At 44.9% G+C, this 14,019-nt stretch overlaps 1 protein-coding gene across 2 annotated transcripts in view; it reads left to right on the top strand.

Annotated features, from left to right (window-relative positions):
* The first annotated feature begins 307 nt into the window (after positions 1–307).
* The window catches only part of Pde8b (phosphodiesterase 8B), a 225,356-nt gene continuing 211,644 nt past the window's right edge, over positions 308–14,019 (top strand). Inside the window, exon 1 of one of the 2 annotated variants that reach the window (XM_021181135.2) lies at positions 308–510. In XM_021181135.2, the coding sequence (XP_021036794.1) occupies positions 484–510 (27 nt within the window). In that variant the 5' untranslated portion in view covers positions 308–483. The remainder of the gene's footprint in view (positions 511–14,019) is intronic. The other variant, XM_029468248.1, reaches the window with a different exon arrangement.

Here is a 14,019-nt window from a genome sequence, read left to right as displayed (position 1 = left end):
GCAAACTTGATCCACTGTTTTTTTTGCTTTGTTTTGTTTTTGTTTTTGTTTTGAGATAGAGCTCCAGTGAGGGAAATCTTGGAGAGCCCTGGCTAAAGTTAGCAGGTGTTTAGAACCTGAATCCCGAGTCCTAAGAAAGACACCATGTTCCAAAACGCCAGTGAGATTTGACTTCCTAGGAGTTCTAGGAAGGCGTTGCTCAGAGTCCAGTAACCAGGATGCAGCTATGTGACTCAAAGTCGGGGATCAACATCCTCGGAGGGGCGCTAGGACCCAGGCACCCGCCGGCCTTGGGACCTTTGGAGGAGTAAAGGCAGTGGAGGAGATTGGCAGGCAGAGTCCCTTGGAGCGACCAGACCCTTCTTGCAGAGGGAGCGAGGTTAAAGGTGCAAAGGAACAGCTGTCTAGTGCACTCCATGAGCGGCTGCTGCTAGGGGCACAGGCACCTGCCCGTTGGGACAGCAGCTGGGGATCGCAGCGGGTATGGACCAGCAGCAGAGCGTGCGCCAGGTGAGTCCAGTACACTGTCTGCAGATCGCTGTCTTAGGGCACACTGATCCCTCCCCAACCGAACCTGGCTTTGAACCCTTGGTGTGGAGGAGGTCCTTCCCCGCCCGCCCCCCCTCCCCCCAGTCTTTCCATGTTTAGTAACTGGCTCCCATCTTCCTCTATAGGGAGATACCTGAAGTGCTTTAAGTGCCCGCCTTGCGATTTCTAATAGTAATAGTTCTGTCACACGGATCTATGCACGGCTTGGCAGCGATCTTTGCTTCCCTGCCTGACTGCTGCCTCCTGTTGCGCACTCACGCACGATGTTCCCACGCTCTTTTTTTCTCCTGGGTGCGGGGCCCCTTGCTGTTCGACTGTGTTTCCAAAGGCCCTGCAAGATTATTTCCTTTTCCAGGAAGCCAGGCAAGTCAGCTTTAGTCCTCCGGTGCCGGTGTACGGAGTAGGTATGGTATAGGGGCAGGTGTAGGTGCCTGCATGTGTGCCTGGCGCCTCCTGCTGTTGCGGACCCAGTGCAATTTCCTGCATAGGTGTTCTCGAGGACCGAGGAGTCTCATCCTGTCTAATGCGAGAAGATATTTGTGTACAAGGGAGGCAAGCAGGGTACCTGGGAGAGAAGAAGCTCTTTGTGACAGTCCTAATGCCCTGGGGCCGGGTGGGTGGGGGGTATCACAGGAAAATGACCATGAGCAGGGTTAAAGAAGAAGGGGTTGATTCAAGGCTAAGTGCGTTTTGAGAAGGAGACAACAGTTAACCGAAACACATTTAGTCTTGTGAGAGGTGAGGCTTGTGCCAGCCTTTAAAAAAAAGAAGTCTTACTAAATAAAGGATCTCAAATCTTCTACAGTCTTCTAATGCCTTCAGGGTACCTGTGACCACCTGTATACATTGGTTTACCTGTTCCAGGTCGAGGGCCTTGAGCAAACGCTTCCGTGAGGCTCCTGCAGCGAGCTACTGGAGCTAACTGGGACCAGGGACGTTAAAATCATTCAGGTTGACATTTGGGTCTCTCTCCAGTGCATGGGATGGTTTGGCATGCCTGCTTCGAAGGTTCTTTGACAGTCTGAAGTGTAAAGCTGCAATGCCTCTCTAAGACAGTCTTCCTCCAACTCTGGAGACAGTCAAAAAAAACATTTACCTAGGATGCTGTGTGTGTGTGTGTGTGTGTGTGTGTGTGTGTGTGTGTGTGTGAGAGAGAGAGAGAGAGAGAGAGAGAGAGAGAGAGAGAGAGAGAGAGAGAGAGAGGCAGAGGGCCTGCACTTTAAGGCGTTAGAATCTGCCGGTTTGCCAGTTCTTGCTTGCTCGCCCTACTGACCTTGAACGGGCTATTTTAATTCGGCAGAGTTTTTCCAAGTTTCTCAGTTTTCCAAGAAGTAGAAACTGAAGAAGGATAACTCAACAGCGGCGGGAAGAACTGGGATGCGAGGAGCTGAGTGAGGGCTCTCCGGCTCCAAGAAGCCTCAGGCCGTCTGTGGCTTACAGGGTGCCCTTAGGCCCGGGGTTCTCTGACAGGATTTTGCCAAATTCAGAGACAGTCTATCTTTGATTTCTCATCTTTTTGCAGTCTTGCCACAGCTTGTACTAAATTCCAAACAAAGCATGTATGGTCTGAAGAGACAGTGGATCAGGTGCACGGATAGACTGAATTTTGATTCCAGGTTGTAAAGTCACAGGAACGTTTCAGGCTTATTATGGTCTGTGGAAATAGACCTGAGTGGTGTCTTTAGACCTCAGAGAGTACTTGGGTGGGCCTTACAGGAAGGTCTGGCTGACCTGGAAAATGGCTACATAACTGGGAAAAGACCTAGTCCTCTCCTTGAGGCCCAGCTTGGTCACCCTCCCATAGGCTTGAGGAGAGGGTCCCTGAGAGAAGACACAGTGTGCTGTGTATCTCACACGGGTGTGTGCACCTTCAGTTACACCTGACACACACAACTGATTGAGCTGGGAATGACTCAATTTTGACTCCTCAGAAGAGCAGTTTATTAGTTCAGTAGTAAGATAGTGAAATTCTCATTAGAAGCAACATTGACTATTGGAATGCCTCATATTACCAGAGATGAGTAGTGTAGGTACTACTTTAAAAAAACAAAAACAGAAACAGGAACAAATACAACCGTTTTTAGTTTTTGTTTTTCCAGGATGAGAAATGAGCAGAATGATTCATAGTGGTTCTCTTTAACTGTTTTTTTTAAATTTTATTTATTATTATTATTATTATTTGGTTTTTCAAGACAGGGTTTCTCTGTGTAGCCCTGACTGTCCTGGAACTCACTCTGTAGATCAGGCTGGCCTCAAACTCAGAAATCCACCTGCCTCTGCCTCCCAAGTGCTGGGATTAAAGGCGTGCGCCACCACTGCCCGGCTAATTGAATAATTTTTAAAGAAATAAAAGAGGCAAAGTAAGTTCAACCCAAGCCACAGGAAGTCTTGTTCTTCCAGTTTTCCAGCCACAGGAAGTCTTGTTCCTCCAGGGAATGCTCTCCATCCCTGATGGTGGAAGGGCTGGTTGTTTCTGCGAATTTTTCAGATGGGAGGCATGGAGATCACACAGCTGGTGGATGGTAGAGCTGAGCATGCTGGGCTTGGTTACAAAGATCCAACTAAGCAGAGTAAAGGGGGAGTGAACAGAGAGACTGAAGGTAGAAAGGCCATGTGTATGCCTCGGTGCATTGAAGGTAAAATATCCTTCACGAGTGAGACTTTTCTTCATCTTTGCTTTTCTTGTTTTTATCAAAATGACATAGATATTATCTTATGTCACGGAAGAAACCGAACCCTTTATGACTATGTGCATCTGAGTCAGGGGTATGAACCACCATCTATTTAAACAATTCCCAGTGGACCGGGCACTTGGATTACTTAGGCAGATATTTTACTAGCACTGTGGATTTTTATTTACACATATGTGTCTTTGTGTGCATCTGTGTATCTATTCAGCTATTTCTAGCAAGTCAGTTCCCAGTGTTGAGATAGCCATGTGAAGAAGTGCAGTTGCTATTACGTATGTACTTTTGAACCACAAACCTTTCCAAACTTTGGACGTTGGGTCTAGTTCTTCTACTGACGTAGTTTTGGACTTTGGTGGATCATTTGATCTGAAGGGATCTCATGAATACTATTATGACCTAGAGGTGATAGGATCTGTTGGTTTCCAAAGTCTTTTCCAACTCTAAGACTATGCAAATATATGCAATTGGGAGTTGAACAGGTGAAATAGTCTGTATAAGATTGTATTTTATACACAGAAATAACTTCATTGTTTAACTTTAATTTTTTAGAACTTTATACACGAGTACTAAATTTACATAATTTACAAACTGTTCTCCAATTCCTCCTCCACTCCTATCAGCCCTTCTTAAATGTACGACTTCTTTTTCTACTTTGTGTCTATGTGTGCATGTACATATTAAATATACCTACTGAGTCCAGTTATTATTGCCCTGATGCACTTATCTTTCGGGCTGACTATGGAAAAATGGAAACCAATTAGGGGTGTCTCTCAAAAGAAAACTGATTCTTCTATCTGTAGCTCTTCATCTAGTGTTAAGGCCTTGTTAAATATTTCCCCATCTATGTTGGCATGCCACAGTTTGGTCCTGTGCAGGTCTTGTGTGAGCACCCATATCATTAAGAGGCACAAGCATAATTTCCCTGACATGTCTAGAAGACACTGTCTCCTGTTGTTCTTTCAGGGACTGAGGCTCATAAGCTCTTTCAGGTCCTCTTCTGTGATGTTCCCTGAGCTTTACCTGTAGGGGTTGTATTGTAGATATCTCAGTTGGGGCGTTTTGACCAGTCATGAATATCTACAGCAGTCTCTTTAGCTGCTAAAAGCAGTTGCATTTATTTGTGGATATAAGGATAAGTATCTAGAATATAGTTAGAGCCTATATCAATTTAGAAAAATGACAGTGGTATGTCCTGTCCTGGGGACCATGTCCTCTCCTGCCTTGTGCTCATGGCCAGGTCTTCAGTACCAGGAATGAGTTTTCTCCCACTGAGCAGGCCCTAAGTCCAGTTAGACATCTGTCAGTTACTTCTAAGAATTAAGCAGCACCTTTGTGCCATTGGCAATATTTTGCTCAAATAACAATTTAATGTGGTCTCCAAGCACTCTGGCAGCCTAGCTTATGTGAGGCAGATTTGTGTGTCAGAAGTGGCTATGTCACAGTTATAAACCAACTCTGCAATTTCAGTGGATTAAATAAATGGTTTACGCCTCACACTCTATGCCCAAAGTTGGTTGACAGAGTGCTTGCTCCACACAGTCTCTCAGGGAGCCAGGCTGGCAGAAGCTCTGCCACCCTGTGACTCTGCTACTTTAGAACATGTGGTCTTGATGGTTTTATGGCAGGGAAGATGACAGCCTCGGTCAAAAATTAACAACCGTCTTTAAATGCCTCTGCTTAAGAGTGAAGCCTAGTTCTTCTATTTCTCTGTGCTTTGGTCAGAACTAGTTGTGTGGACCTTACTCAGATACATGGACACAGAGAAGTCAAAGAAGAAGAAGAAGAAGAAGAAGAAGAAGAAGAAGAAGAAGAAGAAGAAGAAGAAGAAGAAGAAGAAGAAGAAGAAGAAGCAGAAGCAGAAGCAGCATCTGAGGAGGAGGAGGAAGAGGAAGGGGAAGGACGAGGAGGAGGAGGGAAGGCAGCCATGTACACAGCAATCTGTATCAGTGTATGGAGGCAGATATAACAAAGTGCCAAAGGCTTGCATAGGAGAAAATTGATTCCTCATAGAAATTTAGTCTCATAGACTAGAAACCCAAGATCAAGGTCCCAGCAGGACTGGCTGCTCTGATGACCTCACTTCTTGGCTTACAGATAACAGTCTTTCTGCCCTTTATCTAGTCCTTTCTCTGCATGCCTGTGTTCTGATCTCTTCTTACACAGACACCAATCACATTGGATTAAGGGCCATGTTAATAACTCCATTTAATATTAATCCTTTTTAAAGACTGCCTCCAAATATCCTTCTGAAGTACTTAGGAACCCGGGCTTCAGTAGACTTGGGGCATTACAGGTTGGACCATAATTCATTGTTTCTATTAAATGACACGTGATGGGATATAGTCACTCCATGTTTATCGGAGGAGTCCTGTAAATTTCTAAAACATCACAGAATCATTCCTCTTTATATCTCATTCATCTCTCTGATCCCCTGCTCTCACATTTTGAAACAAAAAAAATGTAATTTTTTTCCCAATTTTTCTGGGCATTATTCAAAAGGGCTTCATTTAATAAGTGCATCAAGAATACACCTTCTATTGCAACTGTGTGCATGCATGACTAAGGGAGACCAAGACTGGCACTGTGGGCAGTCTGAGAGCCATCCCATTAGGCCATAGATACTGTGTACACTGTGTTTATGGACACAGCTCCTACTGTAAAGCTAGGTAAGGGCAATGGTGAAGCTCATTGCATCTTGTGGATGGATCACCAGCATGGATCTGTGCCCGCGCTGCTGGCTGGACAGCCTCTGATAAACGGCTATTAGCCAGGCAGTAGCTGCAAAGGATTCACATTGTCTGTGAATGTGTAGATAGTTTTAGCTTCCTGTTTTTGAATTTTTCTATCAAGGGATGCGCTGTTGATTAATTATTGATGACAGTTATTTCAAAAGGTTCGGTTGTAGTTTGACATTAAAACTGAAAGTCATTGTTTATTCAGAGCGTCAAGGAAATAGAACATGGGGTACACATTTGATAATGATAAAGTATTTGTCAATGAAGGAATGATGAAATTTTAGCTTTGTTTCCTTAGTCTATTTTGCAAAGTACAAGCTTTTAAGAAAGGCAGCTTACAAGTACATATGGCTAAATTTAAGTTATGTTATTGAGGTGTCTACAAAAGGATTATCTATTTGATGTCAGGTAACTGGAAGGCAGGAGAAATTGCCTAACCCTTTGGGATGGATGTAAATAATCAAGAATGAGAAACCAGTAGGATTAGTTCTCTAGGACCGTCCTTTGGCTATCATATTGGTTAATGGTCAGCAAGGATTTTTTCTTAGTGATACAAGAAGTGATGGAGATTTGCATCTCCATGTGCCTTAGATGTGATGAAATCTAGCAGCAGTGGCAAGAACCAGAACCAGCGTCCCCATCTCACAAGCAGTGTCCCTTCACCTTCATACATCAATGTATACATTTTCTGGCAAGGTATTGTCTGGCCTCAGCCTTCTGACTTGTGACATAGTCAATAACATGTCCCAGAACCGAGTGTCTCTTTAGGGATAAGGCACATGTCTTAACCTATTTGTATTACTATAACAAAATGTCCAAGATGGGAAACTTTATAAATATCAAAATTATATTTCCAATAGTTCAGTAAGATTGAAACATCTAAGATCAAAATGTCAACACATTGGGCTTTGTGACAAGCATGCTGTCTGCTTGCATGGTGGCATATTGCTGCTGTATCCTCTAGAGTGAGGAGGGCCATGTCTTCACAATGTACAAGGGATAAAAGCCATGGTGAGTGGCACAATTCCCTCTGTAAACTCTTTTAATAGTTGCAGTCAATCAATCCATGAGGTGGAGCCTTACAAAGGGTCACCCTCCCTATGTTATTATCCATTTGGGGATTAAATTGCTAACATGTATTTTGAGGAATACATTCAGACCACACCATTTCCCCCTTAGCCTCCAAAACTCATGTCCTTCTCACATGTGAGTTACACTTATTCCATCCCAATAGCCCACAAAGTCTCAATTTATTCAGCACCAACTCAAAAGTCTAAAGTCCAGAGTCTTATCTTAATCAGTTATGAGTGAGACTCAAAGCAAGATTAATCTTAAGGCAAATTACCCTCCAGCCACGGGCTACAGAGTCAAACAAGTCACACAATATAGACATTCCCATTCTCTCTCTCTCTCTCTCTCTCTCTCTCTCTCTCTCTCTCTGTGTGTGTGTGTGTGTGTGTGTTTCACTGCTTTGTATTGCTGCCACTAAATACCCAAGATGGGGTAATTTACAAAGAAAAGAAATCATTTATTTTTGAAGACATTTACTTGGTTGTATGTATATGAGCGTTTGCCTGCCCCTATGATGTGGTTTTCCTGCAGGGCCAGTGCCCACAGAGACTGGAACCCCTGGAACTATAGTTACAGACAGCTGTGACCTGCCCTGTGGGTGCTAGGTCTTCTGTAAGAGCAACAAGTGCTCTAACTGATGAGTCATCTCTCCATCCCTAGAAATATATTTCTCTAGCCCAGAGTCTTGGTCTTACTCCCATGGCTCCACTAAGCATTGTCCTGGTTGGGGACTCTGCGGCAGCTCCAACCTCACCTTTCTGCTCAGCATTCCCTAGTTAAAAGACTGGTGACTGCTTTCCGCAACAAGTCTTTACTAGGGCCTCCCTCTCTGATCTATCTTTTAAAGTATAGGTCAAAGAATAACATGGGTCCTCTCCTGAATGCATGTAGCATTAACACAGTGTGAGCATCACCAAGATTTTCTGTCTGTACCCTTGAGCAGCGGCCATTGCTTCACCTGGTCCTGTTGAACCATGGCCGGGGCTGCCAGAGAATGACCTTTGGTGGACCATGGGCACCAACACACTCCATGAAAGCTTCCTACTTTTGTGATGCTCTGGTCCCCTAGGGTGGAACTGTGGCTTTATAAAGAAGAGAGGCTCCAGCTGGTATTCTTGCTCTGTATCGCCCTGTGCTATGCTATGACACAGCAAGAAGGCCCTTACCAAAAGCCAAGCAGGTGCCAACTTTTAGATTTCCTGGCCTCTTAGAACCATAAGCCAGCAGGAGACATTGGTGACATCCACAAGGTGCTAAATCTGCAAGAGAACAGGGGTTGAAAAGAATTAGAATGTTAGCTTTCTAGCTCACATATCTCTTGAAGGATGCTCTGTGGAGACCATTCCTTAAGCTGGCCATTTCCTAGAAGGAAGATGGCTTGGTCAATATCTGAACATTCATGATTCCCTTACCAGTGCACAGTCCAGGTGGTCACATGGGTTACACAGTAAGAAAGACATGATCTTTCTACATGTTTAACACCTGCTTTCTACTTCTACTTAGAATTCTTGGGAGAATTCTCTAGACTGTTTTTGTTTACAATACAGCACTTTAGAAACCAGTTCTCATGGTATTGCTACTTGTGTGGCGGGCATAACTTCTGTCGGAAAGGCCACCATTTACCCACAATCTTTGCAGCAGCAGGAAGGATCCCATGGGTACAAGAAACGATGGGGATGGGGTTGGGGAACGAATCAGGGCAGTGACCGTAGGGAAGGACAAAGGAAGGGATGGAAGGGAACTGTGCATGGAGGAAGGGTGACACAGTGTGTCACAGCACATAGGGTCCGCAGCAATATTGTCTGACTACAGCAGACATGGACAAGGTTCTGCATCTGTTTCAGGCCCCATGTGGTAACCTCAGGGCTGAGGCATTAATGGGTTGCCACTCACTTCTCCCCAGTTTGGTGGGTGCATTGGTAAGGAAGCTTTTGGGGTAAAAATGAAGCCCCCAGCAGAAGGATGGAAGGAAGGAGGCTAGGGACAACTGTCATTGGATCCCACCTGTCAGATGGCCTCTTGACTCTGTCCAGGTATAGCTGTACTACCTTGTCCTCTCCTCTCCAGTCTCTCCTCCTGCCTTACAGCAGTGGCTTCCAATCCTCCTGATACCTTGACCCTTTATACAGTTCCTCATGTTGTGGTGACCCCCAACCATAACATGATTTCACTGCTACTTCATAATTGTAATTTTGTTTCCATTATGAATCATAACATAAATATCTAAAATGCAGGATCTGATATTCAACCTCCTCTTCAAAAGTGGTTGCAGCTCACAAGCTGAGGGCCACTGCTTTAGAGGGACTTATCCAGACTGTAGGATCTCCTTTGCCTCCATCTTACACTGTGGAGAAAAGGTCAAGAGAGGTGGGGAAGATGGGGAAAGGGAGAGTCAGGTGATGGTGAGTGCTAGAGAAACATTGCAAGAGCCAGCTGCAAGGACTGTCCGGGAAGGTGTGAGCCATGTTGTCCTGTTGGATACAGCCAGAAGTGAAGGCCTCCCTTGTCTTATAACATTTGAGGTCAGAGCTGAAGGGAGTAGGGAGTGAGCCGTGTGGGGATTTGGGAAAAAAATATTCCAAGCAGGAGTAACAGCAGGTGTGAAGATCCTAGAGGAGCTGTTGTTGTATTTGAGGTGAAGCAGGGAGGATGTGGGGCAACAGCAAGGGCAGCAGTGGGGTTGAAAGCAACCATTCTCAGAAAGCCACACTATGGAGACCTTATGGTTCCAGATGGGAAGTGATGGCATCTGGCTGAGATCACAGGTGCTCATCTATAAAGTCCTGGAGGATATCTCGGGGTACTAGGTAAAAAGATGAGCTAAGAGACCACTGCCAGAACCTAGTCTGGAGATGGTGGTGCCTTTGGCCAGGATGGTAGCAGTGGCAGGGATGGTAAGGCATAGTTAGGTTCTGATTCAGTCTCCTAAATGGTGTAACAATGTTTGCAGGTGGGTAGGATACACGGCGTGAGTATTGCAGGATGTTTGATCACTGTGAACCCTGAGATTGTTTTACTTGCTGAAAAAAGCTGTTTCTAGTTGTGGTGTGGCTCAGCCTTAGCACACACCTTTAAGCCCTCTGGCTGAAATAAAGACATGCCCTTAGTATATAACTTTAATCCCAAACAATGCCCTTAATATACACCTTTAATCTCAAACAATGAAGGTAAACTTAGTTTGTAGGAAATACCCATTTTAAAAAGTGATGTCTAATTGAGGGGCAGACAAAGTGATGAATCAGAGAAAGATTTGACAGAATAGATGTATTTAACTCTCACGAGAAGAGAGAAAAGTTACTTGAGAGAGGAAGAGAGAGAGACAGAGAGAGGGGGGGAGGGAGACACACACACACACAGTAGTCTCTTTTATCTTGAGAATTTTACAGAGACAGGTTGAAGAGAGAACAAGCTAGACACATGTGAAGACAGAACGAGCCAGAGAATAAGCAGGAGCCAGAAGGTTAAAACAGATGCCTAGAGTTAGTTTGAGGCCATGCAGAGCAAAAAGTGAGAGACTACGAGAGAAGCCAGATCGAATCAGTAAGCATGAAGAGGAGTTTGAGGCAGAGCAGCCAGAAGTCAGAGAGAACTAGAAAGGGTGAGCTAACTCACCAGTAAGCAGAGGCTGAAAACATTCCAGGCCTAGGTAAGATGGTACAAAGCTAGAAGCTTTCAGGACCAGGTCTAGGTTAGCAGCATCTGGAGACAATTACATCATGTGAATAAAAGATACATTTACATGTGAGAAAGGTCAAAGGTGATAGACTCTCTCTCCAAAGTCCTCCCCAGATCTAACACGGGGCGAACTTTTACCTCATTCCATTGGTCAGGTTTGCTACCTCTATTTTTGTTCATAGCCCCATGAATTCTTCTCCGTGAGTTGCCACAGATACTCTGGGCTGATACCAAGAGTGACCGTCATCTGGAGAGATCTAAAGCCAGACCTTGAGGGCAACAGTCCACCATGTCATGGTCAAAACGAAGGACTCCTTCCCCTGGAGTTCTAAAACCTTGAGAGCCAGAAAGATATGAGAGGGATAGGGGATTGTGCTTTATTGACAAAAAAATGTTATTCATAGTAACTGAATCATGACCAGTGGGAAAATGAAAACCAATGAATCAGATGGGTTATTTTGTAAAGACGTAGCTTTATTTTATGTCTATGTGTGAATTCCTGCTTGTACATATGTGTGCCTGGTGCCCTGACACTAGTAGACTTCATCAGATTCCTGCAGTCAGAGCTGTTTGTAGTTTGTAAGCTGTTGTGTGGACGATGGAAACTGAACCTGGCCCTCTGTAAGATCTGTAAACACTTAACTGCTGGGTCATCTCTCAATCCCCTCCCTCCAGAAGTCATTTTTGGTACAAGGGATGAACGGGAGAGAGGAGAGTGCATTGTTCTAGTTTCATTGTGTTGCCGTGACAAACACCGTGGTCAAAAGCAACCTGGGGAGGAAAGAGTGTATGAATTATTACAAGTCACAGTCCAGTGCCAAGCAAGAGTCAGCAGGTGGCAAGAGCAACTGCATTACCAAGGTCAGATTGACAGTGAGGGGTGACAGACCCAGAGGTCTCCTGGGACATTACTGTCCAGGGCGTCTGCCTGGTATCCAAGATGCTTTTACAAGTTGTTCTCATGATTCTTCTGGGTCTAACTTGTGAACAATATATTTGACCTGTTGTTCATACCTGTCTGGCTGCATGTCATGTGTGCTTCAATGCTGGGATGCCAGAGAGCAGCAAGTGGGTTGCTCAGGAGAGATAGGATGCAATCTGAGGGTCTCTAGCCCAGCCAGAGTGAAAGGTTCTGAGGGGCTCTGGCCTGGCTGGAACTGCCAAAAGTCATACAGCTCTATGAGGCGGGGTTCTTCACTGCCTTTGCAGCCCAGGTGCTAATGGCAGCAGTAGTGGTGAGCTGGGGTGGTCAGCCAGAAGCCATAGCTGGAGCCAGTAAGCCAGTGGTAGGATGTGGCTGCATAGCAGAGCCAAGGTTCCGCGATGAGTGCTTTGGAAGAGAAAACTCTTCCTCTGGAGTGTTGCAGCTCAATAGAACAGCCACTCTCAGATGATTCTTGGTGAAATAACCCCTGCACTTTGTGTATAGGACCTTGTAAACATTTTGGGAGTAGGGTGGGATCGAGGGGTAGATGCTTCTCATTGACTCAGTCTGAGATGTTAGGGATGCTCTATTTGCATGGGAGAGGATTTCAGGTGTTGTCACTACATGACTGGTTGTCATGGCCCTCTTAATATGGTGTCATGGCTACACATTCCAGAATAGGCAGAGCCTGGCCTTGAGTTGGTTCCAACCCCTGCCGTTCTCAGTTATGAGATTTACCAGGGTTTTGAACTTGCTTCGACCTTACCAGTTCTTCTGTCTGATGGCATGCTCCACTTGTTCCACACAGACCCTCTGTAGAAATGATACTAGAAAGTTCCTTAGCACATATTCTAGAAAATATATCCAGCACATATTCACCTGGCTGAAGACTCTCCAGGTCCATGCATACTCTGACAAGAGTGCTCCGTTGTTATTTTCTTATGCTCAGGAGCTGAGATGTGTCGTCTCCTCACAGATTACTGTAACAAAATATCACACCCTGGGATGACCTAAACAACTGAAGTTAAATTCTCAGTTCTGAAGACTGAAAGTATAAAGTCAGGGTGCTGGGTGCTGGGTTCTGGGTGCTGGGTGGTAGGTGTGTTCTAGTGAGTTGTTTCTTTCTGACTTGTGCACACCCTTCGTCATCCTGCTATGTCTCTCCCCCCTCCCCCGTCTCACTCTCTCACACACTTTATTTGCATGTGTGTGTGTATTTGCATATTTACATATATTTGCATGAGTGCCTGTTTGTGCATGTATGTGTGTGAATGTGCATGTTGTGTGGACACGTGCACACATACATGTCTGCATTGTGCATATGTGTGTGTCTGTGAACATTACAGTGTTTCTTCTTATGAAGAGACTCCTTTCTAAGAGGATTAGGTTCCTTATCCTCATTTAACCTTAACTGCCTTGCTGAAGCCTCCTCTCTAAGTACAGGCTCATCAGGCATTATGGCTTCCACTAGGGACTTGGGGGAGATAATAGTTTTGTTTATAACAGTTAAATGCTGCAAGTTAAAAAATTTTTTTTTGCTTGAAGTATATGTATTTACAATAAACTAAACCACATACTTTTCAAGTATACAATAGATGAGGTTATTTTTCTAAAATGGGATCTCACTATATAGGTACTGACATGGGACTCACTGTAAAAGTCAGACTGGCCTCCAGCTCAGCGATCCACCAGCCTCTATCTCCCAAGACCTAGGGTTAAAGGTGTAGACCATCACACCTGGTCGCCATTCTTAAGGGTTTTGTTTGTTTGTTTGTTTGTTTCTCTGTATAGCCTTGGCTGTCCTAAAACTCACTTCAAAGACCAGGCTGGCCTTGAACTCAGACATCCACCTGCCTCTGCTTCCCAAGTACTGGGATTAAAGGCAGGCACTGCCACCACCTGGCTCCATTCTTAAGTTTTGATGAAGAGTTTCATTGTGTAATGTGCAATGACTACTGTTGTGTGATATAATCTAGTTCCATTGACTCAGCCTTCTTAGAGTCAGTTCATGACCAGAGAGTCATGAGGCATCCACTGATCTTTCTATTACTGTGAACACAGTTGCCTTTATTTGTCTATGCCAATTATACCATGGGTTGTAATGGATTCAAATGCCCACCATAAATAACTAGGCTCAAATGTTTGAACATTTGGTCCCCAGATGGTAGCACTGTTTTGGGAGGTTGTGGGACCAATGGAAGTTAGGACTAGTTAGAGGAAGTGGGTTACCGTGGAGAGGGTCTGGAGACTGTGTAACCTTGCCCTGCTTTCTGTTCTCATCTCTGTTTCCTGTGCCACTGCAATGTGAGCAAGCAGCCCCCCGTCCCCCCAGTTCTGTTGCCACAACCAAGGGTCATTCCTGCCACCGTGCCTT

Source organism: Mus caroli, chromosome 13, assembly GCF_900094665.2.
Source record: "Mus caroli chromosome 13, CAROLI_EIJ_v1.1, whole genome shotgun sequence".
Taxonomy (NCBI): Eukaryota; Metazoa; Chordata; class Mammalia; order Rodentia; family Muridae; genus Mus; species Mus caroli.
This window is presented reverse-complemented; position numbering and strand designations above follow the sequence as displayed.